General features: G+C 36.5%; 1 protein-coding gene across 2 annotated transcripts; it reads right to left on the bottom strand.

Annotated features, from left to right (window-relative positions):
* Positions 1 to 252: 252 nt before the first annotated feature.
* Positions 253 to 27,076, bottom strand: SRP72 (signal recognition particle 72). 2 transcript variants are annotated; one of them, XM_059887433.1, is made up of 19 exons: positions 26,397 to 26,885; positions 24,995 to 25,115; positions 22,916 to 23,039; positions 21,491 to 21,634; positions 21,300 to 21,411; positions 19,547 to 19,578; positions 18,156 to 18,280; positions 18,009 to 18,066; positions 13,493 to 13,624; positions 12,502 to 12,630; positions 11,507 to 11,579; positions 9,898 to 9,962; positions 8,675 to 8,770; positions 7,704 to 7,807; positions 7,488 to 7,565; positions 6,543 to 6,680; positions 4,312 to 4,349; positions 2,821 to 2,980; positions 253 to 2,122 (listed from the first exon to the last, which is right to left on the bottom strand). In XM_059887433.1, the coding sequence occupies exons 1-19, from the start codon at positions 26,398 to 26,400 to the stop codon at positions 1,945 to 1,947; spliced, it is 1,911 nt and encodes a 636-aa protein (XP_059743416.1). In that variant the 5' UTR covers positions 26,401 to 26,885; the 3' UTR covers positions 253 to 1,944. The 2 variants fall into 2 exon arrangements, with proteins under 2 accessions (XP_059743416.1, NP_001179150.1); NM_001192221.1 differs by lacking the exon at positions 26,397 to 26,885 and adding an exon at positions 26,954 to 27,076 and having other exon boundaries at positions 1,412 to 2,122.
* Positions 27,077 to 27,610: the final 534 nt, after the last annotated feature.

Below are 27,610 nucleotides of genomic sequence, written 5' to 3'. Positions count from 1 at the left end.
TTTTAGATGCTCAGTTTAAAAAATTCTTATATGTACTAGCAGGATGCCTCTGCAAAATGCCAATACCCCCAAACATCTTAATCCAATCAATACTCACTGCTAGGTTCTTTTATTTTAAAATGTGCCACAGTGAATGGATGTATCCATATTGGTTTTTTATAAATGTACACACACACACACACACACACATACACAAAGTATATATGTCATGAGTTAAAAACCTGTCCAAAAGAAGAAATAATTACTAGGAAGTTAACATAGGTGTTTACACTTCATTTGACAATGACAATTTATTTGAACTGAGGTTTCAGTTGCTTAGTACTGATTGATGATAAAAACAACTAGCAATTACAATGACTAAATAGAGAACTGGAAATTTCTCTTGTGCCTTGGGTCAAAATTTTCATTGATAGATAAATTTCACCAAAATTCTGTAACCTAAGAATTGATTATCCTTCACTATAGAAATTTAACAGAATCCTAAAATCATAAATTTACTAACAGTTATTTTTGTAGTGGGCTTTATATTCAGAAGGAATAAATATCTGTCACTCTTACCAAAAGACTATTCTGAGAGCTCAAAAAGTATAATGCCATAATAAATCATTCATAGAAGAGGGTCTCTTGTTTAGATGCCACCAAAGATTATGTTAAACAGAAAGGCAGCACCACATTTCTTACTCTGGTAAAGGAGGAAAAACTTTCAAAAAACCCTGTGAAGTTTTAGCAGGTATGTTTAAACACAGCAGCATTTCATTAACAAGGACAGAGCAATACGATCACAAGAAATACGTGTAAGTCTAAACCGAATGCTATCCTGGGCAGCATAAAATGAACACTAACTTGGGTAGGCATGCCAGTGTGTCTGCCTCACACCTGTTCAAGAAAGTGACCTGTAAGCAAGGCAAGAACAAAGTGACACTGATATCATGGACTGACTTCCATTACTTTGAGAAGGGTAATGAATGGTCATGCCCCGCAACTACAAAGAGGAGTCATTTGAGATCTATTAATTGGGCCAAACAGTTCTTTTAAGCTTTAATACTGCCGACTCCTCAACTCTGGCATTGATTGCCTCTCTCTGTCGGAAGTCAATGTTCATGCTCGATAAGGGCCATTTAAATCTTTCTGACCAAGAGGGTCCAAATCCATCTGACCTCAGAACACTGCGTCTAAGTGTCAACTTCTTGCAACATATTCTCTTGCTATCTTCGATAGTGCTAAATTAGCATAATGTTATAATTTGAAAATGACATGGGGGCACAAAGAAGTCCTACTTTATATCTGTGTGTATATATGTATATACATACACATACTTTTCATTACCACATATATTTAGTAGCCCATATTCCAGTATCACATGACAGAATTTCATGAATAATCAAGACATTTAATTTAGTTTTCTTGTGGCCACTCATGTAGTGAAGTGAAAACACCAGTGTATTAATAAGGTCCCTTTTATTACATGCTATTTCTAAGCAGATATTTGGAATGCTCAGAAGACTCCACTTTCAGTCTCCTAAGGCTTCCTAAGACATAAAATGGGACTTGAAGGAACAAGTATCTTTGGACTCTAGTTGAAACAGAAGTAGTTTTTGTTTATATCCTAGGAAACGTTGGATAACATGCCTTGTTTCTGAAACTGAAAATACCACCAGATCAGCACACAAAGAGAAAGGATGCAATGGATATCAAGCTGGGTAAACGCCCAACTGTTCTGCGTCCTCCTCACCTGTGTGAAGCAAGGTGGTACAAGTAGGCCAAGTCTGACTAGGCAGAGTTTGAAGGAAGATGCTTTTCTGTTTGATGCACAACAAAATAATTTCATGAAGATGTAGGGAGGGGAGAGGGAGCAGCTCTGTGCTTCTTGCTGTGTTACCTTTATTTATGTTCCTTGTGTCACTGAGGCTAGTTTAAAAATGGCCTGAAACACAAATGTTCTAATCACCAGCCACCTTTTCCACCTTTCTTCTTTTTCTGTTGCTGTTTCTTTTTTGTTGCTGGAGCCCCAGCGGGTTTCTGGTGTCGTGGGGGTATGATATTACTTGTAGATGTAGATGCTGTGGCTGCACTGCCAGGTCTTGGCGAGGTGGGTGGGCTGCTCACAGTTTTACTGGCATCCCTGAAATCATCAGATCAGGGAAGTGTTGGTCATTCATACATTCAACAAAGGAAACCACCCCCCACAATCTCCCATACGTATTTTCTTTTTCTTTTGGCTGTGCCACACGGCATGTGAGATCTCGCCTCCCTGCTCAGGGACCGAGCCCGTGCTCCCTGCAGTGGAGTATGGAGCCTTAACCACTGGACCATGGGGGAAGACCCCACACACGTTTTCTTTTAAGGTGTGTTCCTCAATTCCCTGTCCATTTTTTTCTTGAATACAATTTTTAGTGCTTTTTAATTTTAAAATGTAATAGATGGTACATGTCAAATTTTAGAAAGATTAGGGGGAAAAAAAAAAACTTTTAATGGTCTATAATCCTACCATGTAGAAATAAACTCATTTAGTAACATTTTAAATTCTGCTTTCTAGTCAAATTATTTATCTAGATATTTAGTTACTTGAATTAGTGTATTTCTTTTTGAAGGTACTATAATCCCAATATTTGCAATACAATCCTACAATTCTAGTATTTACAACCAAACCAGAAACAACCCATTTTCTTTCCTTTACATAACCATATTACAAAACATTTATTAAAGGCTATTGGACTATAACTCTCATACTGAAAACGTATTTTATAAATTTCTTACTAATGACCTTGAGTCAATCTCAGAAAGAAGCAACCTATGCTCAACTGAGGAACAGTGACTTACAGTTCAGAGGAAGCTCCTGCAGTTGCTCCCTGGGTCCCTTTCCCAATCTGATCCTTCTTTTTACCCTTCTTTCTTCCTCGGTAGTAGGAACGTTCACGCATTGGTAACCATCTTTCTGGATCTGGGGTCACTTTTGGGTCATAATTCTTAGGCAGTTTTCCTGTGTAACAATTAATTGATAAAGAAATGACAGATCTGTGCATAATGCTTTCGAGACAGTTTGTTTAAACACTGTGCCCAAATTTGGGACTAAACATTAAAACTGAAATAGATTTATCTGAGAAAAGTTTTATTTATATAATCTAGTAGCAGAAGAGGCCTTATTTCTAAGCGTAACACAAAATTCAGAAGCCCTAATAATATTTCATAGGTGTGTCTGTATAAAAAAATTTTAATTCTCATTTAGTAAAAGATACTTTTCAAAAGAAACATTTGAATACCATGTAACTGAATTAATATTCTTAATATAGAATTAGTTTTTGATAATCAATAGGTAAATCATATATAGAAAATGGGCATAGCTGTAATTAGAGTAAGCCTGGAGAAATAAAAGTCATTAACCATGTGAAAAGATGCTTGACCTCACTGATTAAAAATAAAAAGGACACAGGAGTTCCCTGGTATGGTTAGGACTCTGGGCTTTCACAGCCACGGCCTGGGTCATGTTCAGGGAACTGACTGAGATCCCATAGGCTGTGCAGTACAGCCAAAAAAAAAAAAAAAAAAATTTTTAAAGGATAAAATATTCTAAGAAGAAGAATATCCAGTGTTGGTGAGACTGTGGGAAACAAACAATACTGGCAGAAGGTGTATACTGGTACATACTGGTACAGTCCTTATAAAGCAATTTAATTGGCAGTATTAAGGCCAGACACGGACCTATGTTGCCCCAGTCAGGTTAACGGGAAAGACTTGCTAAATTCAGGGAGGCTCCCTTTGTCCTTCTGGATAACAAGAATGTGGCCCTGATTCCAATAAACATCTGATTACTCTAATGGGATTCAGTTTTATGTACAGTAGAGGAGAAACCAACCTCAATGCTAACCTTCCTCTACACTGTCGGTTTCATAAACAGTCAATTTCCTTACACCAGTTTGATGGAGTTCTACAGTACTTGTAGCCAAAGGCATTCTACTGTGTAAGAGCTTACTGTGTGTCAGGCACTGTTCTAAGAGCTTTTTATATGCAGTATCTTATTTAATCCTATGAGGTATTTCATCTTACTAATGAAAAACTCAGGAAGGTACGTTAAGAACCTGTTCACAGTCACAGCAAAAGAGCAATGTTACTAGAACAACAATTTGAATTCAGGCAAACTTCAGAACTGGACTCTTTAAAGTTAGAAATTTAAAATAAATGTTAGCCACAGTCAAGTCAAAACTCAGTTTCAAAGATACGAGAGGACAAATTTATATCTGAAGATTTCTATGTAAGGCTAAGCTTAAGCGTTTTATAGAAAGAAATCTAAAGATAAAAAAAAAAAAGCCTTACCCTTCTTTTTTTTCTTCTTTTTTTTCAAATCTCCCTGTCTACAAAGAGACGAAAAATCATTATCACTGTGATAAAATAATTACAGAGCATTAAGCATGTGCAAAAGACTGAGCGAGGTACTTTATCATGAAGAAGTTCTGGTGTCACTACACCAAAGCTAATGAAACAGTTTGGATATTTATTCAGGTTAAATTTAATCAAGCTTCAAATACTGTAGTTTTTGGAAGGTGCTCTAGAAAATGGGTGACAACTGTTTTCACAGAAGAGATACAATTTACACTAGCACATATTAAATCTATGTAGAAAGAAATTTGTACAAGCACAAAAATCTACAGTTCTGTGGTAAATCACTTTATATTTGGCAAAACTAGTAAATAGGTAATCTAAAATCTTTGCCAGAAGAATATGCACAAGTATCATACAGGCCAAGAATATTTCTGGGAGGATATGCAAGGTAAGTTAACATCAGCTGTGGCCTTGGGTGGGAAAAGGGCAGACAGGGATTTGTCTCTCTACAAATTCCACAACCATATCTGCGATTTCCCAAAGAGTCTCTGCATTTCTTACTTCTTTGCTGTTGCTCACATTCTGCCTATCTCATCTTCATCTTCCTCTAGAGTCAACACAGTCACCTCCTCCATGAAGCCTTTCTTAAACTCCCATTGTTCCCAGGAAGGACTGACTATTTCCTCTGGTGTACTGCTCTATGCCTGCACAATGATAGCACATGCAACCTTTGTTTTCAACTGCTGCTTATTTCTTTCTTCTAGATTGAAGTTCTTTTCAGGGCAAGGACAATGATTTATTTTCTGTCAGCAACACAATATAACTTCAAAAGAAATTAATCCTTTGTATCAAAAAGTCAACATAAATAAAAAAGTATTAATAATGCCTAATGTAAATACTGTGCTGAAACTGAGTCAATGAACATCTTAGTAACTGTCTAAGGGAAAAGACAAAGAAGATTAAAGGATTAGAAAAGAACTGTACGTTCTTACTAATTACCCAGCCTGTTTTGAAAAAGAAAAAACAAAAAAAAACCCTGAAAATATTTAAATAGGCATTATATGAAAATCCCCCAAGATCTGGTTTGAATTTATTATTTTGGAGTTTTTGATAAGGCTTGAAATTGGGACAATGATTCAATGAAATTTGAAACAATGTTATCACTGAGACGCCAATTCCTTATTTAACTTTTAAGTTAAAAAGGAACAAATACAGGGCTCATAGTGAGGTCAATCATATACTGTTGCTGATACATATTTTTTTAAGTTACGAAAAATTATATTTTAAGTCATTCAAAAGAGAAAAGACTGAAAATTTATGAAAGTCACAAAATCGGGAAAGTGGTGTATCTCTTCCACTCTCTATTTATCCTGTCAAAAACAGAATCTTAAGGGAACATTTTATTTAGTAGGCCTCTGCTATTTTTGAGATGACAATGTATGGGAACAAGTAAAGAATCAGAATTTGACTTCTTATAAGTTACTGAAGCTGGCTAATGCTTCCTCCAAATCAGCAAAATAAACCTCATCTGAACTTTGGTTTCGAATTCTAAATGATGTACTAAATGTACATCAATAATCCACAGGTAGATAAATGTTAAGTTGGGCACATCTAGCCTATGGACCATTATGCATGTGTTAGTCGCTCAGTCATGTCTGACTCTTTGTGACCCGCCAGGCTCCTCTGTCCATGGAATTCTCCAGGCAAGAATACTGGAGTGTGTAGCCATCCCCTTCTTCAGGGGATCATCCCAACCCAAGGACTGAACCTGGTTCTCCTGCACTGCAGGCAAATTCTTTACCATCTGAGCCACCAGGAAGCCCCAGTACTATGCACAAAAAGAATAAAATATGTCTACATTGAGAATATGGAAAAATCTCTCAGATTTATTAAAGAAAGTTCAAAAATAGTTAAATACAATATAATCCCATTTCTATAAAAAAACAGAAAAGAATCCAATCTAAGAAAAGTATTCCAAGATCAGTTTCATGTGTAAACACACAAAAAAAGATCTGGATGGAAACACACTAAATTAGTACTAGAGGTAAAATGCTAGGTGGGGAAGGGAGATGGGTAACAAGGACAAAAAGCTGGGCACAGCAAAGGAGAAAAGAAACAAAAGGGACTTTAACTTTATTCACATGGAATTTTTATAAGAATGCATTTTTTCATCCCTTATATAACTTAAAGTTGGCATTAGTGAATATTATAATAAAACACATTACCCTTGCTCCTTTGGTTGATTGTCTCCAGTAACTTTTCCACCCTTCTTCCGAACGTATGTAGCACCAGGAGAATTTTCAAGAGCCTCAACATCTACTTTTAGAGACATACTATCCGATGAGGGCAAGTGTTTACTAAGACTACGAAATAACAAGAATTTGTTCAGGAAGACAATATATATATATATATATATATATACACATTTATATTTTGCCCATGTATCTATGGCCAGTAGGAAAACAGTCTTTTTTTTTGGGTTCCCTTCATCAAAGAAATATTAAGTCTTCTATAGAATAACAAGTCAACAGATCATAAGGTCAATTATAGATACTATATTGTGAAAGGAGAACTTGGGAAAGGAGTCATAATCATTTATTCCGTAACTTGGCAATGTACTTCAAAGTAGAGGCTTAATAAAAACTCTATTCCAAAACAGTTATCATGCTTATAAAACAGATCTGCTCACTGCGAAGGTTTAGGCTTGGGGCTGGTTAGCATCCACCATCCCACGTTGCTTTTGGGATCACACCCATACTGGAGTAACACACATGGTCCAAACTTAGCCAATCAGGGCACTAAATCCTCTTACATCAGTAACTGAGATGGGCAAGTGACCTAAGAGCATTAATCAGAATGATACCTCAGAATCATATGCAACCACCCAATAAAATATGCTTTTACTTATTTTTTCCTACTTTACTTAAACCTGGAGTGATATAAGCTGCATCTTGCTGACTGCATTTTTGCTTATGAATCAAACTGTATCCCATTTGAATATTACTGTATTTTTAGGGCACAGTGATCACTAAATTCTCAGTTTTGTTTTTACTAGTTAGAGGAGGGGTTTTGTTTGTTGAAATTTATAACAAAAAGACCCTGGTCAAAACAGGTAAAGGAAGAGATCTAGTGCTCTACTTGAGAGAGGTCTGGGACAATCAAAAGGATACGCTTTTGCCTTCTCAGGATCTACAAGTGAGTAAGCAGAAATAAGCTGCGCCAGGGTGTGAATATCTTTCGGATTTTGTCTAAAAGAAGAAATAAGAAAAAGTCACTAAACAGTCTATAAAACTGGAGAAAGTAATATAAACAAGCAAAGTAACTCCCACATGTCAAATAAGAGCAATAAAACTTGGATTTCTACACTTCCACCCTTCAAAGCTTACTTCCATAGCTGTTCTAGGTCACTAATTGCCTCCTTCTTCCGCCCATATTTGAGTTTGAAGTTTGCAGCTTCCCTTATCAAGGACAAATGAGCAGTAGATTTGGGCTATAGGTTCAATAAAGAAAGAAAAAAAAAGTTTAAGCTACATATCTAGCAAGTCAATGAAGTTTTATTCACTAGATCTTTAAAATGGACCTACCCATTAGATTTCTCATCTTAAGTTTTATTGAGTGCACAAAATAACACACATACACACAGTGGGACAGATAATTAGTACAAGTGAAGACCAATTTAAGAATTTGGGATACAATCTATCTCCATCTAAACTGTCTTGTCTACAACTAGAAGTATTACTGCATAATCAAATCTTACAAGTTTTTCACTATAGTTCTCAAACATTAATTTAACATAATACTTCCTAGAACACTGATCTCTCTTCACTCCTAACAGTGTTAACAGTATTCATATCACCTATGTGTATGTACACCTGTGTGTATAAGTTAGATACTGCCTATCCAGAGACCCATACTGGAAAAAACAAAGATGTTCCTATTAGATACACAATCATTCCATATACTGCTGTTCTATCAATACTACCATCCATGGGCTCTACTTTAGTGGCTCTACTCTAGAGAGCCACTAAAGATGAGCTCTCTTATATGCAGTCATGTACAATTACTATTCTTATTTCTTGAGATTACAGACACAAACACACATACATACACTCAGAAAGGAGTTTCAGAAAATATAACTGTGCTTTTTAAAAAAGAATTTATTTTGCAGCCATTTCTTACTTCTAATAACTTTATTTGGACCTGGTATTCTTAAAAACTGAATGATAGCCTAATAGCATTCCACTTTTTAAACAGTGAGTTGAAATGTTTCAATTTGCCTTAAGTAGGAAATCATTACTACAGCTTTTTATTCTTACGCAAAAATGTACCCTCGTAACATTTTACTCCATTTATTTACCTGATGGTTTTGATACCACTGGATGGCTTGTGTAAAGACTTCAATGGCACTGTCAATATCTTCCTCATGGCTGTACATCGTCACTAATGCAGACACCTACCAGCCAAAGGTATAAATGAGTGAACAGAATTCCTCTGTCTCTCTCAGAATACACTTTTTGAAAACGAGTTAACATTAAAGAAAGTCTGCGAGTACCCAATCCATCGTAAAAATTGCTAGCACATAACTAGAAACATCAAGAACAACAATGGGGCTTTCCAAATACAAAGGTGGTTACCTATAAAAAAAAATACCTCCTCTAAGGCTAGTTGACAAATGGTTTGTTACCAGTCCACAACAAGGTAAATACAGAAGTTGATAACAAGCACTTAGAAAATTAGTTTATATAGTATAAGACATTGCCAAGACATTCAAGACATGATCATGGAAATAAACACACTAGCATGGTTAAACTCCCATGATAAGCCATATAAAACCAGCGAAAGCTTGCCTAGTGTGCTGGAGGGACAGCAAGGAGGCTTGTGAAGCTGGAGTGGAGTGAAAGGGGAAGCAGCAATAGGAGACGAGGACAAAAAGGAAGCAGAAACAAAAAGCTGGATCACTGGGAAAAATCAATAAACCTCTGGCCAGACTAATTAGAAAAAAAGATAACAGAAACAAAATATCCTGCAGATATTAGATTATTTTCAGCCACATATTATATTTGATTCTAACATAATCACAGTCCAGTCTTAAAGTAAGAATCTTCAAGAGAAAACACTATAATACTGTTATACATTTACTGAGTGCCATCTGTAAACAAGCTGTGCTGGAGAATAACACAGTCCCTGTACAATAAATGCACATACCACCACTATAGAATTAGTCTTTACTGTGAAACAGATGTGTTCACAGCTATACTAGTGATCTAAACCTGTGATGCTTGAATCATCAGAGAACTAAATAAAAGAAGACATGATAAAATAATAGGCTAAGAAATTCCCTATATATGGTCTTAGATTATTTAAGGCTGGCTTTCAGTGGTAATACAAGGCCTAAATAGTTCCTGACACATTTGATTTAATAATAAATCAATGCAAAGCAGAGCATAAAATGAAATTAAATTTATACCAGAAAGCTATTATTTTAAGTACTTCTATATTATGAATATATATAAAAAAGGCAGAAACTAAAGGTAAAACAATTACTTTTTCAGTCTTAAAATATTTTAGTTATAAACTCACCATGCCTGGTTTATGCTTTAATTCGTCTATGCTTCTCAATATCAAACATGCTTTGGAAATATTACCTTAAGAGAACAAAAACAAAATCGGCATCACACTGAAGAAAGCATCTCATGGAAAAAGAAAGAAAATTTAAAAGTCATATTTTAGAACATCTCTAAATACTCAAGCTTTGGAGCCTTGGAAATAATGTATTCTATCAATATTTACTCAGTTTGCCAACAAAGGAAATTAAATCCTAAAGAAACAACATACTTTGCTCATGCCCACAAAGTTAATGACAGAACTGCTATCTGAAGTGTCTCCCAACTCTCAGCCTGTTGAATTCTATTTCTCTCTTTTCAGAGGGTAACTTAAAGGTAGGAGTCCTTCCTTAAAGGCCTTGAAACTGTTACTGTAGGAATGAGCACAATGGACAGTAGTCTTACAATGTTGCAACGCTAGTTTTCTATTCATTGCAAATCTCAGTAAGTTAAACTTTCCACAAAACAAAAACCATGACACATTCACTCTCAGTAATTAGTATGATAAATTATCTTTACAAAAATAAACTGAAAACTGGGTGAGAAAAGATTAAAGGGGAAAGCAAGACAAAGAAAAAAGAGAGGTGGGAAAAGGAAAAAGAAACAAAACATTAAGATAAGAAATTTGAGAAAAGGGAAGCTGGTCTCAACCTGCTTTTCATTATTCTTACCCTACTAAGAAGCCTTTTTAGACATTTTTTCCCCCTAATTGCCAACTCCCCTCCCTTCTACCCATGAAATTTTCATTCTAGCCATCATAATACCTAAAAAATTTTTCAATGCTCTGCTCCCAGCAAACCAATCATCCCCGCCTTGAGAATACACCTCCTGATTTATGGCCGACACCAGAGCTGTCTGACAGCAGTCTGCCAGAACTTTCTGTGATGATGGAAACAGCCTCCATCTGTGCAGTCCAACCAGCCACATGTGGGTACAAAACTTATGAAATGTGGTCAACACAACTGAGGAATTGAATTTTAAACTTTGTCTAATTTTAATTTAAACTTAAACATGGATAGTGGCTACCAAATAGAGACAACACAGCTCTAGACACTCACTCAACATTGGTTCAAAATCATAAACAAAAGAACTACTAGTTTTCTTTTAAGATTCAAAAATGTTAAGTTCTCATTAAACTTCTTTGCCTCTTTTCTACCAAAGATATGGGTTATAAAGTTTAAAAGAAGAATAAAGGACTAAATAAGAAATTTTGAAAACTAGGATGTAAAGTCACACTTATTTCATGCAAACACTACCACGTGATAGACATAAGCATTTCGACACAAGACATACATATCCAGGAAATTTAAGTATAGAACAGATGAATTCTGTGCTTCTACAGACTTTCAAGGCATAGTTTGAGAAACATTCTAACAATTTAGGAAGTAACCCAAGAAAAGGCCTACTAAACTCACTACTACATCTGTTGGAGCTCGTACAATCTAGCTTCATATTTGGAACATTATGCTTCACTATGATGCTAAAATTTTAAAAAATCACATAGTCTACAAATACTTCAGAATCATTCCAACCATATATTTCCCTTAACATGATTATTTTGATCATGATGAAATAATCATGACTACCTTGGGAAATTTTCAGCTGTGCCATGGTCAGCTTAATTTCAGCAGCGTTTTCTGGATGCTGATCTGAATAGTCCTAAATAGTTGGGGGGGAGGGGGAAATCACATTTAATTTACACAACTAAGTGTACATATTCTAACCGCTTATTTCAGCCTTATTAAATTTTAAATCTAGCTTTCGAATATTAAATTTCTTGTTTCAGAACAAATGTTTAAATTTGAAAAAATTTTATTCGATACCCACTTGGCTTCAAAATTATTAAGTAAGTGAAATATCATCAAGTTTCCAAGAAGTCACCAGCAGAAAAATAATAATTAAGATTACTATGCAGATTTTTTTTTAAGATACTAAAAAAAAATAAAAAAATTATGACTCTTAACTCCTTATCCCTGTTCAGCAACATTTCCCCTGAAGATGGTCCTAATTTTACACTGTCCAATTTTCCAGTGTAGTCTCTACTCTCAGGAAATTCAATGTGATTTAGCGCTTCATTCTGGTTAATTAAAAATCAAGTCAGTATTTCTGTAATTGATGTTTTGGATTGGGACTTTAATTAAGAGAATACATTATTGGTATTTTAAATCTAAAACAGACCATTGTGTGTGTGTATGTGTTAGTCGCTCAGTTGTGTCCGACTCTGCGACCCCATGGACTGTAGCCCACCAGGCTTTGTCCATGGGATTCTCCAGGCAAGAATACTGGAGTGGGTTGCCATTTCCTTCTCCATTAACAAATCATTAACTACTGTTAAATTGATCTGCAAATAAAAAGTATTCTTCAGAGTTTATGGCAAACATTTACTAATGCAAACTTACATAAAGAAAGCTGCAGCCGAAGAATTAATTGAAGTGACACTCTGGCATGTATCTAGTGGTATATTATCAATACTTACTCATTTTCCCATGAAATTTATAAGGCTTACATTATTATAACATAATGAAAATGAAACAAGGCTGCAGCCATCTGACATCTCATGAAAAACTCAAAATTCTTTTACCTGAAGCAGCTCTATTGCTTTTGTATGCTGCTTTTCACGGCAGAGCTGGGCAGCTTGGATCAACACAGGAAGGAGACGCTCAGGACTTTGCGACTGTAAACTGGCAGATATTTTGCGACACTGTTCTGCCTAAAAAACAGTATTTCACACCCCACCCACCATAAGCTGGTCAATTAAATCAAACATTAAGTGAATGACCAAAGGGAAAAGAAGCATAGGGGAGGTGGAAGGAAATAGTTGAAACAAAATTGTAGGTGAAGAACCACTTAGGTCGAGAGAGTACTTTATAGTAGCCTCAATTTTTTCTTATAAAAAAAAAAAAGATTTCCATTTACTGAATATAAACTACAGGTTCTGAAAGCATTTAGGAAAAATAAGTCCTAAATATTCATTTGGATGCTTAAATTCCAGAATTTTGTTTAAACACACACACATATCAAGTGTCACCCTTTGCTTCAAAGCAACAAAATGTACAGGTATTTCTTGCTAAAGTATTTAAGAAGAATATGACTCAGTTCTAAATAATGAAAACGTTACTGCCTCTCAGCCCACTGAAAACTCCTGCTCCAGAAGAGTATGAAATCATAACTTAATTAGAATTTACACACATGAGATTTAGAATTGACCTCATTTATAGCTTGAGGTGATTATGCACAAACTATAATGAAAGATGGCTCTTAAATCTATACTCATGACCAGCACCTTTGATTTTTTCCTTAATTTAGAGAAATTAGAAATAAGGTAATGAGAAAATTATCTCATTTACAGCTGTGAACAGTGTTTTCTTCTTAGAAGCCACCAACTGCACACCTTTACAAAGAATTGGGCAAATTACTTATTTAACAGTTAAAATCTATGATACATGACATTCTGAAGTATGCATGAATTAAAGACAAAAAATGAAAATACAGACTGGACTGATACACCCATTATGGATCATGTACCATACTCCAAAAGGTTTAGTCAGGGGGACCAGAGCTCTGTTACCTACCTGATTTGTGTACATAGCAAGTAAAGCTTTGTTAAATTCTATAGCTTGCAGTTGTTTCTTAGAAAGCTTAAACTCCACTCCTTCTGCATTGGTTAATTTCACTTTCTTCTTGGAGTCAAAGACATTTTGGTCCTGACAAAGAAAAGATCACTCATCATTAGCAACAATCTTAGACTTCAACTCTTTCAACACTCCAAGGCCTTATTTTACGTTAACACAACAAGAGAGCTTGGAAGATAATATACCTGGTTGGGGTGCCTATGCTACTATGATGCATACACATTTGGCTTGGGTTCTTGGTTTTATCTTTCCACTATTAATGGCCTGTTTTTAGCTTTTTGATTAAAAGTACAGAGGGACTACACAAATCTTACAGTGAAAATCAGGACGAAAAATCAAAGATACCTAAATTTGTAAATTCTACAATCTTAAGAATCTATAATCTTAAGAATTTAGATGACCAATGAGTAATGTAACTTACTCCTCTTTGACATACTGTCATAAATAAACAAATGGAATGGAGTAAGAATGGGAGGGACTAAGTCATGCTGCACCCTGAGAAGGACAACCAGACATCTGAGTGTCTACTAGCATAGCAATCTAGCTTTGTTAAATATTTATTTGCAAATATGTGTTACCACTGTGCTTTTAAAACCAGGTTTTCTACTAAAGACTAAAAGGAGGCAAAGAAGAAATCTAAAATAAATTTTACTTATTGAGTGTGAAGCTTCAATCCAATGTGAAATTATTTTAAACATACAGTAAGAACAATATAAATCCTTAAGAAAACTATATTTTTAGTTGGTACTCTTATCTCACTATTTTAATACTTAAATTCACCATGCATGCCACTGCCAGATTTCTCTTAAACTTTGCCATCATGGCACTTAATAAAATTTTATATTTTCTGAGGACTCCCACAACTTGATCATCAATAAATCTAAACTTTTTTGAAACTAGCAAGCGTGTATGTATCTTTTGCTCTCACTGTCCCCTCAGAAGTTATTTGCATATGCTTAGGCATGGGAAATGCTTAACCTTCAAATCATATCCCTCCTTCAGGGCTCTGCTCAAATTAGCCAACTCAGAGATCTTTTTTCTCACCAAACACCACAGTTACAAAGTATCTGACTAGAAATTTAAATGTGCACAATTTTTTTCAAAACTAGAATGAGATTTTTAATGCTACATAATGATTAAGACCATGTTTCATATTTATTTTGCATTACCTAATGGATTCAGCATATTAAAAAGCAGAGACATTACTCTGTCAACAAAGGTCCATCTAGTCAAAGCTATGGTTTTTCCAGTGGTCATGTATGGATGTGAGAGTTGGACTATAAAGAAAGCTCAGTGCCGAAGAATTGATGCTTTTGAACTGTGGTGTTGGAGAAGACTCTTGAGAGTCCCTTGGACTGCAAGGAGATCCAACCAGTCCATCCTAAAAGAGATCAGCCCTGGGTGTTCATTGGAAGGACTGATTTTGAAGCTGAAACTCCAATACTTTGGCCATCTCATGCGAAGAGCTGACTCATTTGAAAAGATCCTGATACTGGGAGGGATTGGGGGCAGGAGGAGAAGGGGACAACAGAGGATGAGATGGCTGGATGGCATCACCGACTCGATGGACATGGGTTTGGGTGGACTCCGGGAGTTGGTGATGGACAGGGAGGCCTGGCGTGCTGCAGTTCATGGGGTCACAAAGAGTCGGACACGACTGAGCAATTGAACTGAACCGAATGGATTCAGCAATATACTGAAGAAAAATTCAGAAATGTTGACTGAAGAAAAATTCAGTATATAAATATATTTATTAGGTTGGTGCAAAAGTAATTTTGGTTTTGTATTATTGAACTTTGCTATCTGATACTGAATACACTCTTAAATAAATGCAGTTATGTTATATATCATTTTAATGCACATTTCTTGCTTTATAGTTTTTGCTATGAATTATTACTTGCTGTTTATTTCATATGTACTTTAGACTATGGAAATGATGGTAGATAAAAAGCAAATTTGAGTAACTTTCTTATTCAAGTTCAAATTGAGTCATAAAGCAGCAGAGACAACTCACTACAGCAACAACGAATTTGGCCCAGGAACCACTAATAAACATCCACTGCAGTGGTGGTTCAAGAAGTTTTGCAAAGGAGACAAGAGCCTTGAAGATGAGGAGCACAGTGGCCGGCCATTGGAAGTTGACAACGACCAACTGAGAGGATCATTGAAGCTGATGCACTTACAACTGCACGAGACGTTGCCCAAGAACTCAATGCCAACCATTCTATGGTTATTTGGCATTTGAAGCAAATTGGAAAGGTGGAAAAGCTCAATAAGTGGGGGCCTCATGAGCTGACTGAAAGTCAAAAAAATCGTTGCTTTGAAGTATTATTTTATTATTCTACACAACAACGAACTATTTCTCGATTGGACTGTGACATATAACGAAAAGTGGATTTTATACAACAACCAGCAATGACCAGCTCAGTGGCTGGACCAAGAAGCACCAAGCACTTCCCAAAGTCAAACTTACACCCAAAAAAGGGTTATAGTCACTGTTTGGTGATTTGCTTCCGGTCTGATCCACCACAGCTCTCTGAATCCAAGTGAAACCATTACATCTGAGAAGTATGCTCAGCAAACTGATGAGATGCACAGAAATCTGCAACGCCTGCAGCCAGCATTGGTCAACAGGAAGGGCTCAATTCTCTGTGTTAATGCCTGACCACACATTGTATAAACAATGCTTCAAAAGTTGAACGAACTGGGCTACAAAGTTTTGCCTCATCCATCATATTCATCTGACCTCTTACCAGCTGACTACCACTTCTTCAAGAATCTCGACCACTTTTTGCAGGAAAACACTTCCACAACCAGCAAGCAAGATGAAGAAAATGTTTTCCAAGAATTAAACAAATCCCAAAGCATGAATTTTTATGCTATAGGAATAAACAAACTTATTTCTTGATGGCAAAAATGTGTTGACTGTAATGGTTCCTATTAATCAAGATGTGTTTGAGCCTAGTTACAAGGATTTAAAATTCAGAGTCTGAAACTGTAATTACTTTTACACTAATCTAATAGATTGAGGTATTTAGTATTTCACATACACTCTTCCCCACTATTTATAAATCAGTTAAAAACAATTTGTCCTCACTAGCATTTTAAATTGTTCATGAACATAAGCAGGTAGATCTTGCTACTAAGAATCAAATGCCAGCATCAATTTCTGGAAACTTACACCATGACAATGGCCTGCAACACCCTGTAATTATTACCTTTCAGTGCCACTATCCCACATATGTAAACCCTCTGAATCTCTGCCAAATGAGGTGAGAGATACCATACATGGCTAGAAGGAGAGCACTTTGGAGTCAGAGACTAGAATCTGAATCCAAGTTCTACCTCTTATTGGCTGTGATCTTATACAAATCATTTAACTCCTTTTAGCCTCAGATTATACTTCTATAAATTGGAGACAAGTACTGTCACCTAAAAAGGTAACTGTGAGGATGAAATAAGCTGGTGCTTGGAAAATCACACAGCCTACCAAAAGAAACCAACTGTTACTTTTCTAATTTTCTATTGACTTGAATTTCAAATCTGAACTTGAAATATCTTCTCATTAAAACAATGTTCCAAAAGGTGTTTATTCTGACTCACACAGTACTCATTAGGACTGTTTATATACATGCTTGTAATATTTTACTCAGGGCTTGGATTGAGGGCGATGGAGACAGAGAAAACCTGCCCATGGCTCTTCTCCCTCAAAACAGAAACCACTGGAAAGACAAAAACTATAAACAGAAAACTTGCATTCAGACTTACTAGATGAAGAAATCAAAGTCTAAACAATTTACTTCTCTAACAAATATTCTCCATATAATGATAATGGGAAATATTATTATAGTTATATTAACATAATAATATAACCATATAGAATATGATAATTCTAATAAATAATGGGAAAAAGGTAAGATTTTAAAGTCCAGTGTATAAAGCTACAAAATAGTTCTATTATTTGAACACACCTTGCAGAATCATTATGAGAGTTAAATAACACTCTCCACTGTGATTTTTGGGCTTCCCAGATAGCTCAGTTGGTAAAGAATCCACCTGCAATGCAGGAGATCCCGGTTCAATTCCTGGGTCGGGAAGATCCACTGGAGAAGGGATAGGCTACCCACTCCAGTATTCCTGGGCTTCCCTTGTGGCTCAACTGGTAAAGAATCCACCTGCAATGCAGGAGACCTGGGTTCTATCCCTGCATTGGGAAGATCCCCTGGAGAAGGGAAAGGCTACCCACTCCAGTATTCTGGCCTGGAAAATTCCATGGACTGCACAGTCCATGAGGTCGCAAAGAGCAGGACATGACTGAGCGACTTTCACTCACTCACTCATTGTGATTTTGCTGCAACTGGACTTTGTCATGGAAAAATCTATCCTAGAACAAGGCAGAGGTAATATGCTTCTAGTGTTAAGATATAAGTGTAGGGAAACCATGGATAGTCCATACCTTGTTAATTGTAATGATGTTATTTGCAATCACAGCTAGCAATGCCACATCTGTTGGTCTGTGAACAAAAAGTAACAGTTAAAAAGGAAGAGACCTTTAAAAAGAAACCTTATCCCCTATAAAAGACACTTCATTTTTATAACTCACTTTAATTTTATTATCTGGTTGTAAAGTTGCAAAGCCTCCTCTGTACGACCCTGAAGCTGCAGAATATAGGCCATCTGCCCATGAATGATGGCCAGTTCTGCCTGGGGGTCTTCTTCAGTCCCATCCTAAGCAAAAAAAGAAAATTATTTTCCCCATAAGTTCTCCAAATTGATCCACATATTCAAAAGACTATATAAAGAGAAAGAAAATGTATAATTTTCAGGAGTTTTCCTATAGAGTCAGTTTTTTTAAATTTAGGAATTGCCATCAAAACAGGGAAGCTTAAATGAGAATGGCAAGAAGAAAGATTCTGGAAGAACATGGTAACAAGTTCAGGAATACTATTCATTGATCATTTCTTCTTTAAAACCTAAGAATTAAAAAACAGTAAAAACTAGCATGCATGTTTAAGGTTTTACAACAATACCCCTGAATTCTGAAAACAATTTTCTCATAGAAACACATTTTCAGAATGCTTTACTCTTAATTCTAATATAATTCTAATCCAACGATTACAAAATTTTAACTAGGAATTATCACTTGTAAAGAACTTCAAGAGCTGAAACTAATTCTGTAATTAAAGTAGCAAGTCTCTTAACTGATATACCAGACGAATCTATATTTTCCATTCCTTTGGAGAAGCTGACTGATGCCCACACACAGTGAATCCTCAAAGCTAAGAGGCTGCTCTTTTTTGCCATATTTGGCATTCCTACTCTCACCTGGTAAGAATATGTTCACCAGGAGTGTCAGTTTGTTTCCAATCCCATTATGCCATTGTGTTTGATAAGAAAATTATAAAACTTAAGTATTATAGTAAGACACGAACTATGAATGAGAAAAAGAGACTGGCTTCAATGATTAACTATGCTAAATGTTCAGAAATATTTGACAAAGGTAAGTTCTAAAGAAAATTACTATCTAATTAGGTATGAGCAAGAAAACAGTAAGAGATCAGTGAAAAAACGATTCGGTAGTGAAAGTAATTCACGACTATCTTTAAAATACTATTACACTTTAAAAAACCCCTGGAGATCTGAGGGTAGAATTCTGTAAGAAATATGCATGGAATTCCCATGAATAGATCCTTACTCAAAGACTTGAGCCCTACATCTAAAACAGGAGAATGAATTTACATTTATATGAATTTAAAATGAAATGCATAAGGCATATAAAATTTTTGTATTATAATTTATCACTCTAAGAGATTCCATCAAATAAGGGTTTTTGTTGATCTTATTCCATCAAGTAAGATCCCAGAGGGTTTCTGTGATTCCTATTTAATGAATCAGCATCATTTCAAAAAGTCAATAAATACTACAAAGAAGTCTACTACAAATTTATATTAGCTACAGTATAATATCTGGGCTTAACCACAGTGGCATACTTACAGAGTCTTCTGAAAATGAACGGCGGCAGAGATCTATAGGAAAAAATGTTTTTAAAATTAACACTGCTGGGTAACTCTCATTTCTTTCATGTTCCAACTAGCAAAAACAAAATTCTTAGGCAGAAGATTTAAGATAATTTTGATAACAAGCAAATTTGAGATTTATCATTAACATCAGACATATTACATAAATATCAATCCTTGATTATTCTTGCTCTTTGGCATTTTCTTTCACTTGTAATCCCTGTTAAAATTTTTTTAAGGGAATTAAAAATCTATAAATGTAACAAAGGTTGACTGCAAAAAATCAGTTATAGAAAAGTGTAAAGACAATACTTCTGCCACCCAGAAGTAACTACTCTTTAGCATTTCAGTTATTTTTTTTAATGTAAATGCACAGTTGCATTTTTAAATGAAAGTGGGATATTCTACTATTTTGAAACCTCCCTTCCCCCATTAACATACTATGGACATCTTTATAACACAGATATATCTACATTATTATTTTTAACATGAATATTGTTAATGACCACACGGTAATCTATTCTATGGTTATAATGAAACTAGCTAGTCCTCTAATAGGACTGAAACGCATGTTTCTTAATTTTTGTTCTTATGAACATTCATACATACATATGAATGTATCCAGTTTTTCCTTAAATTTCTAGAAATGAAATTCTTAGATCAAAGGGTATGCAAATTTCAAAATTTGCTACACTGCCTCAAACTGCCCACTGCAAAGCCTCTACTACTTTTATATTCAAACCTCAAACTACGTATGAGGGTGTCCTCCATACCACTTCAATGCTAGGTATGATCCAGAAATCGTAATTTTTACACACAGTTTTCACCTCATGGTGCTCTAACCTTGGCCCTTATTTTAACCATCAGTATTAATAAACCAGCGTGACTTCACTTTCACTTTTCACTTTCATGCACTGGAGAAGGAAATGGCATCCCACTCCAGTGTTCTTGCCTGGAGAATCCCAGGGACAGGAAAGCCTGGTGGGCTGCCTTCTGTGGGGTCGCACAGAGTCAGACACGACTGAAGTGACTTAGCAGCAGCAGCAGCAGTATTAATAAACCAGACCCTATTTCATCTTTTTTTCCTTCCTATCATTCACTGCAGTTCTACAACATCACTTTCATAGCTTCCAAGGAATACGTATGCAGAAGCAAGTTGAAATATTTCAGGAGTTGAGACCAGTCATTAAGTTCTCTAATAAATTATTTTCTTTTTCTAGTAACAGCTTTCAGGTATATAGGTACTGTATAGGGAAACATACTAAGTGGAGTGAAAATGTGCTTGAATAGTGTTATCAATGCACAAATGTAGTGTATACTCAGGCACACACACAGGCATATCATACTGTTACTGTACTTGTGTACCTAATACCAATAATAATTATAACATTTACCAGAGTTTATTAACATATTAACATATAACAGAGTTTATTAACTCTGTTAACTTGCATTTAAAATTCAAAGCAACTTGTTCCAAAACCTACTACTCAAATTTAAGTTTTGAGTATGGACAAAACAAACTTGAATATGGACAAATAGACTGGTTTAAGGGTAAGAAACCAAGAGAGAGACACAGTCAGGATACCAAGTGAAGGGCTAGATGGATTCTGAGAAATTTCCACTGCATCAATAATTTCCACTTAAAAACATCCCAGAAACCAAATGTAGGTTTTGGAAATACTTTGCAAAGTTATATGCATGTTTACATATAATTTTAACAAGTGTCCAACCTTCAGCTTTTTGCAGAATTCTCATCGCCTGGCTCAGCTGGCCTTGTCCTATGAGAGCACACGCAGTATTGTAGCACAGCTCATGCGTGCCTTCTTGGAGACCCAAGTTCTCCTGCCAGAGAGCAAAACACCAGTCAAACACCAGACAGGAACAATGTTTCATGGCTGTATGCATATACAGAGATACTCACTGGAACCACTTTTTCCCAGTTGCTTTGAGCTGCAACAACTGCTGAAAGATTTGTTTTTCTCTCCTCATCATAATCATCTTGGGAGTTTCGGACAAGATCTCTATATACAGCCAGGCATTCATCATAGCGTTCTAACCGGTATAACTGAAGAGATAAATAGCAGATCAAAAATCAGAGAAGACAAGTATTGTGTTATATCCTTAATCCTGTATAAATCCTTTTTGGAACTGTTATATAAGAAACCTAACTCAACATAATGTGGGAAATTAACTGTTTTTCCTTTACAATTTTTCAATTAGTTCTGCATGCTAATACTTCGCAAAAGTTACTTGCAATGAATCTCTACTATACTGCATATTTGTAGGCATGATTCAGTGAGAAAAGCCATTGTATCAACTCCCATCTTGAGGTTAGGTAAGTGTCTAAGTGGGTTGTAAAAGAAAATCATTCTGCAGAAATCAACCTTGCTACCTAAGTCTGACTCAACAATTAAAAAAAAATTTCCCAGAAGATTACTAAGCCCTAGTAAACAGGAACAAAATTAGATGTCAACACAAGGGCTTACTATTTCCAGGGGTTCATTATACTTGATGTTCATTTCCCTTTCCCAGAAACCAACTATTGTATTGGGTAGTATCAAGTGTATACAACATAATTCTTGCTTATTCCATTCAAGTTGTTCTCAAAGGGCAGTGAGAACTGCCACTCTGGGTCAATTCGTCTACCATGTATGCAAAGACAGGTACCCTTTATCAATACCAAAATGCAGGCATTCACCCTAAACTAACCCAGCTTACATGAAAAGTGTTTTATGGGCCTATAACCCATAAACATGGCCAAATTTTTCTTTGTTAAACTAACACTACCTTTTAGGGACAATATATAATTCAATATATTTGCCCAAAACTGACATTTTAAAAAAATTTAAGAGAGTTTTGCTAGTTCTAGTATAACATTTCTGTTTTCTTATCATAAATAACCCTATAGGCTTATTTGTATGTCTCAAAACTCTTTGAAAATAAGGTATTTCCAGAGATTTCATGAACTGTCTGAATTCATCCAAATTCTTATTCATCATGATTTTCTTCATTTTACACTTAGAATAAAATACCAGTTAAAAACTATAAAGACTACTTCAAAACTATAGTATATAAACTTACTGGCCGCCATCTTTCCAACTACAAAGTTCAAATTTCATAGGATAGTTCTTAATTTCCCAACTACCTGGAGGAAGTCATTTGTTCATAGAACACTATACATGCAGTTGCTCATATGAAGATCAAGAAGAGGGAATATGCTGAATTGGTTTGGTGGCAAGTTTAATGGAGCATCAGGATGGGCTGGGGTTCCTCATCCCCACTCCCTGGTCTAGGCAGAATCTCACTTAGGATGACCGTCAAACAGGGATTTTAAAGCAATAATTACCACTTGTCCATAAAGCTCCTTTAGTTTGTCTGTCTGCTGGTTGGCACTTTCTATTGTCTTCAAGGCATTCTCAATTCTGTTCAGCCTATACTCACAGTATGCCTTCTCAAAGGAAAGAGAGTTACTGAAAAAGGAAAAACCAATATGTGATTATTAGCTAACACTGCAGGGCACCCACTATAAGCCAGATACTGCTCTAAGCACACTTGATAATATTAAGTTATTTAATCATTAATAAGATGACAAACACTAGTGACTTGTCTAAAATCAGATAGCTCAAAAGTGATAGAAAATACTACATTCATTACCCTAGGCTCTCTTATTTTCATGGATACTTACTAGAATTACTGGCCTTTTGAAACAAATACATAAGAATGAAATTCTGAATTAGCTAAAAACTGTTTTAGATATAAAGACAATCTCAAAATTGTTTTAAATGTGTTATACAAGTTTCTTAAATCTATTAATCAAATAATAAGCCATAACATGCTGTTTTAACTTGTTAAAAGCACAGCACTTGTAACCAAACTGGTAAACACACAACTACAAAAAACACTCCTTATCACATCGACTTAAGAATTCATCTACATGAATGTCACACGTGAAACTCTTTTGGAAGTTTCAACCATAATCTATGCGGAAAAAACCAATATCAAGCAGATGGCAATATCCTTTACTCACTAGACTTAACAAAAAACTATATGAAAACTTCCCCCCCCCCGCACAAAATCACCCAAAATCAAAACACTGAATTTTAGTATAAACATGTTTATTAGAGGAAAACAGTATACCTTTTATTGGGGCTTCCTTTGATAACACTTTTATTTTTAGTAAAATCTAAAAAAATTTGTTTAATCTGTAATACATGCAGTTGGCCCCAGTAAAAAACCAAAAAGGTATACAATGAAAGGTTTTACTTCCACTGTTATTCAAATCTACTGTGTTCCCCTTACCTCCTACAAGTGACTATTTTTATTGATTGCTTCTGCATCAAGTGTTTGTCTTTGCAAATACAAAAAAATACACATAGAAATTCTTATATCCTTTTCTTATACAAAAGGAAGTATACAATACACTGTTGTATACCTTATAAACATTAAAGAATAAATATGATACAACCTTCATTTCAATACACATTTCATTTGGGGCTTAGGCATAACTAAAGAAAAATGAAATTACAGTAACAATTCAAAATTTAAGTTCACATTTCCTGAAATGAAAAATGAAATAACAATAAAACACTGCTGGATTTCCCTGGTGGTACAGTGCATACGAATCCACCTGCCAATGCAGGAGGACACAGGTTTCATCGATCCCAAGTCCTGTAACTAAGACCCCACACTCGCTGCAACTACGGAAGCCCGCACATCCTGGAGCCTGCACGCTGCAACTACTGAAGTCTGTGTGCCTACAACCTATGCTCTGCAAAAAGAGAAGCCACCACGAGGAAAAGCCCACACACTGCAACAGAGTAGTCACTGCTGGCTGCAACCAGAGAACGCTTGCACAGCAACAAAGATCTGGCGCAACCCCAAAATAATAATAAACAGTAATAAATTAAAAACTACTATATATTCTAAAGACTGCTGAAGAACTCTGAAAGATCTTGGCCTAATATCATACTCACCTAAACAGTTCTCAAAGGAGACAGGCACAGAGGTCAGGCTAAGACTGCCAAACCATCCTAGAGACCTTGCCTTACACATCCCTACCCTGTGTGTTCTGCCCTCCTCTGTCCCCCAACCCTTTTTTCAAATTAAACTTCTGCTGAATTGCTCTCCCTACATCCTTCAAGAACTCTTGTGACTCTTATTTATGGCCCATGCCCCTCCAGAGTTTCCCTTCTTCTTCCCTTCCCTTCAAAGGGAAGATAGGTGTAAAGAAAAGGCTCCTTAAGGCATGACAGAACAGAGGTTAGTTACTATTGCTCCTTCCAGTTTCGGAAACAACACTGGGAAGCAAGAGGAAGAAAGAGGAAAGGAAGGAAAAAGGTAAAAAAATCACTGAATAATGGGGGGAAAACATGGAAATGGTTATAGCTGTGGTAAACGTACACAAACAACTAATTAAATCACTTACTTGGCAAACACTTTGGTGTGAGTGTTGATGACATTCAAGGCTTCCTTGAAACTTCCGTTCTGGATAAGGCACACCACTTTACAGTGCAGGGCAGTAACGTCATCTTTGTTGATCTGCAGTACTAGAGAGCAATTTTAGGGAAGCAAGTTTTAAATCCATTTGCTTTGCACATTTCCACCTAAGGAAGCTACAACACCAATTTTACTGCAGCAGAAATGATTGGTCAAAATATTTTTTAAATGGCTGATCTTTAAGTTAAGAAGTGACGATAAGGAGACCTAGTTAGCCTTTCCAGTGAGATAGCTTCTCAAGATGCATGTAAAAAAAAGTACAGTGAAATAAAGAATGAAGCTATTTTCTATTGCTTTTTCATCTTGGGACACATGCTATATCCTACATATTTCATTACTTCATAGGGAAAGAAAAAATTCACACAGAACTTAGCAGCAAATGACAGGTTTGATTATAAGTTTGTCACTAACTGCCTTGAAGTCTTGGGCAAGTCATTTGACTGCCAAATGTCAAGTTTCTGGTTGCAAAATGAGTATGAAAGCATTACCTATTTTACAAGGTTATTAAGAAAATTACATGAGAATACTCTGTATAAATAAATTGTTTGTATACTGTAAAATATACAACTTATTTTGCTGGCAATATTTCCAAACACCATTCAAAATTTCCCTTTTCGGCTAATATAACTAAACCAGAAATACAAGGAAGAAGTCAGATGGCCAAGTGTCAATGCTAAAGAGCTGTTCAGTGTCAAAACGACTAGGATCACTCCTCCTGCTTTTGGGCAACTATAGGAATTCAACTCTCAGTCTAAGAATCAGAGTATTTCTATCAATTAAGAAAATATATACTGGAGAACAAACTGACAGCCCTTGCTGATTAAAGAATGCCTGCAAAATACTACAGTGCTGATTAATACTGGTTGCAGGTCTAGCCAAAGGCCAAAGTTAATTCAAAACAAGTTTAAGAATCAAATAATACTCATTAGTAGCTATTTCCCTCAATGTGTGAAATCACAAAAAGTGCACTGTGGGCATAATCACTTCTTTTCACGTTAACTCAGCAATAGATTATTGAAAATCCATACTTGTATGTTACAGAAATACCTTGTGTGTTATTACTGCTTTGAACAGTCAAACCCTGTCCAGGTAATTACATTTCCAAACCGAACAAATACAGGCAATATCTTCAGTAAAGAATTTAGCACGACAGAGAGCATTAAAAAGCATGGCTATATTACAGTTAGGTAGTAAATGATAAAAGAATACAATGAATTGAACATCACATCGACGAAGACAGTTTACTCGAAAAACGAGCAGTTACTGGACAAAAAACAGAATACACCTTTCCTTTTTGCAACATTATTTCAAATGTTAGTGCTTTCACGCACACATTTTCTTGTCTAGGACGCTGGAGGGATGCTATCTGTGGGAATGACAGGCCTAACATCCAGATCCAGCCCTTTCCTCTACCCTGAGTCTGTACAGCTTCCACTTCGTCAGCACTAGCTTCCAAATTACGTGTCCCAGGCAGGTTCCTCCCCCGCGCTGCGGCCCAAAAGAAAAAGCTCCCTTAGCAATATTGTCTTGATCACTCCACTACAAGGAAAGCGAAAAGGAGGCAACGTGGAGTATTTGCGAAATAAGGCGTGAAATCAACGGAGTAAAGTAAAAACTGTTTACAGAAGACATTGGGAGCTACGGTCTCTTTAAATCCCTCCCTCGCTTCTCGAGGGGGGGAGCTAAAGAGGGAAGTACACGTGGCTCTAAGCCATCCAGGACCCAGAGCTGGTTGGGTTGAACAAATGGACGGCGATCCCCGCCGGCTGGACGTTCCGGCCCTGGCGGGCGGCTGGGGTCTCCCCTCCCCGCATCTGCTCGGAGACGGTCGCGCGCGTCGCAAGGGGGCTGCATCCTCCCACCCGCCCGGCGCTACCCGGACACTTACTCTTGTTGACGGTTTTGAGAGCGCGCGTGAAGTCACCGTTCTGGCCATAACGGTTCACTTCACTCCAAAGCGCAGGCACCGAAACCCCCCCACTGCCGCCGCTCGCCATCTTGGAGGAGAGGAGAGCCGACCTCTGCCCCGGAAGAGGATCTCGGAGGTGGCAAGCAAAGACGGAAGCCGGTGGCTGCTAAGCGTTTCGGAGTCCGAAGCGTCCCCATCCTGGAGTCAGCGTTGAAGACAACGATCTTAGTTCTTGTAGCTAGAAATTTGCGGAGATAGAGTTGGTACACCTTATATGAAGCGGGTCTGGGGGAATGAGGCGTCGAACCCCAGGAGGAGGTTGAAAGGGATTCACCGAACAGATTCAGCTAAAAGTAGCGTGCGTTTCCGGGGCGACCGCTGGGGGCGAAGTGTCCAGGTCACTAAAGGCGGAGCGAGGCCGAAGTCTGTGGAAGATGAAAGGTCTATGGCATGATAAAATACCAACTACAAACTGTAGGGAGCCATTTGAAAGAGTAGGAGAGAAGGGGAGAGGGAGAGACGGCTTCTTGCTGCCTGGGCATACTTCATAGAGGTATTGGTATTTGAAGGGGATCTTGAAAGGTGAGTAGGAAAACGGGTTAGTTCTGGGTCAGGTTCACGCAGAGAAACGACTAT

The sequence above is a fragment of the Bos taurus genome, chromosome 6, assembly GCF_002263795.3.
Source record: "Bos taurus isolate L1 Dominette 01449 registration number 42190680 breed Hereford chromosome 6, ARS-UCD2.0, whole genome shotgun sequence".
Lineage (NCBI taxonomy): Eukaryota > Metazoa > Chordata > Mammalia > Artiodactyla > Bovidae > Bos > Bos taurus.
The sequence above is the reverse complement of the archived record's forward strand: the minus strand, read 5'-3'. Positions and strand labels throughout refer to the sequence as shown.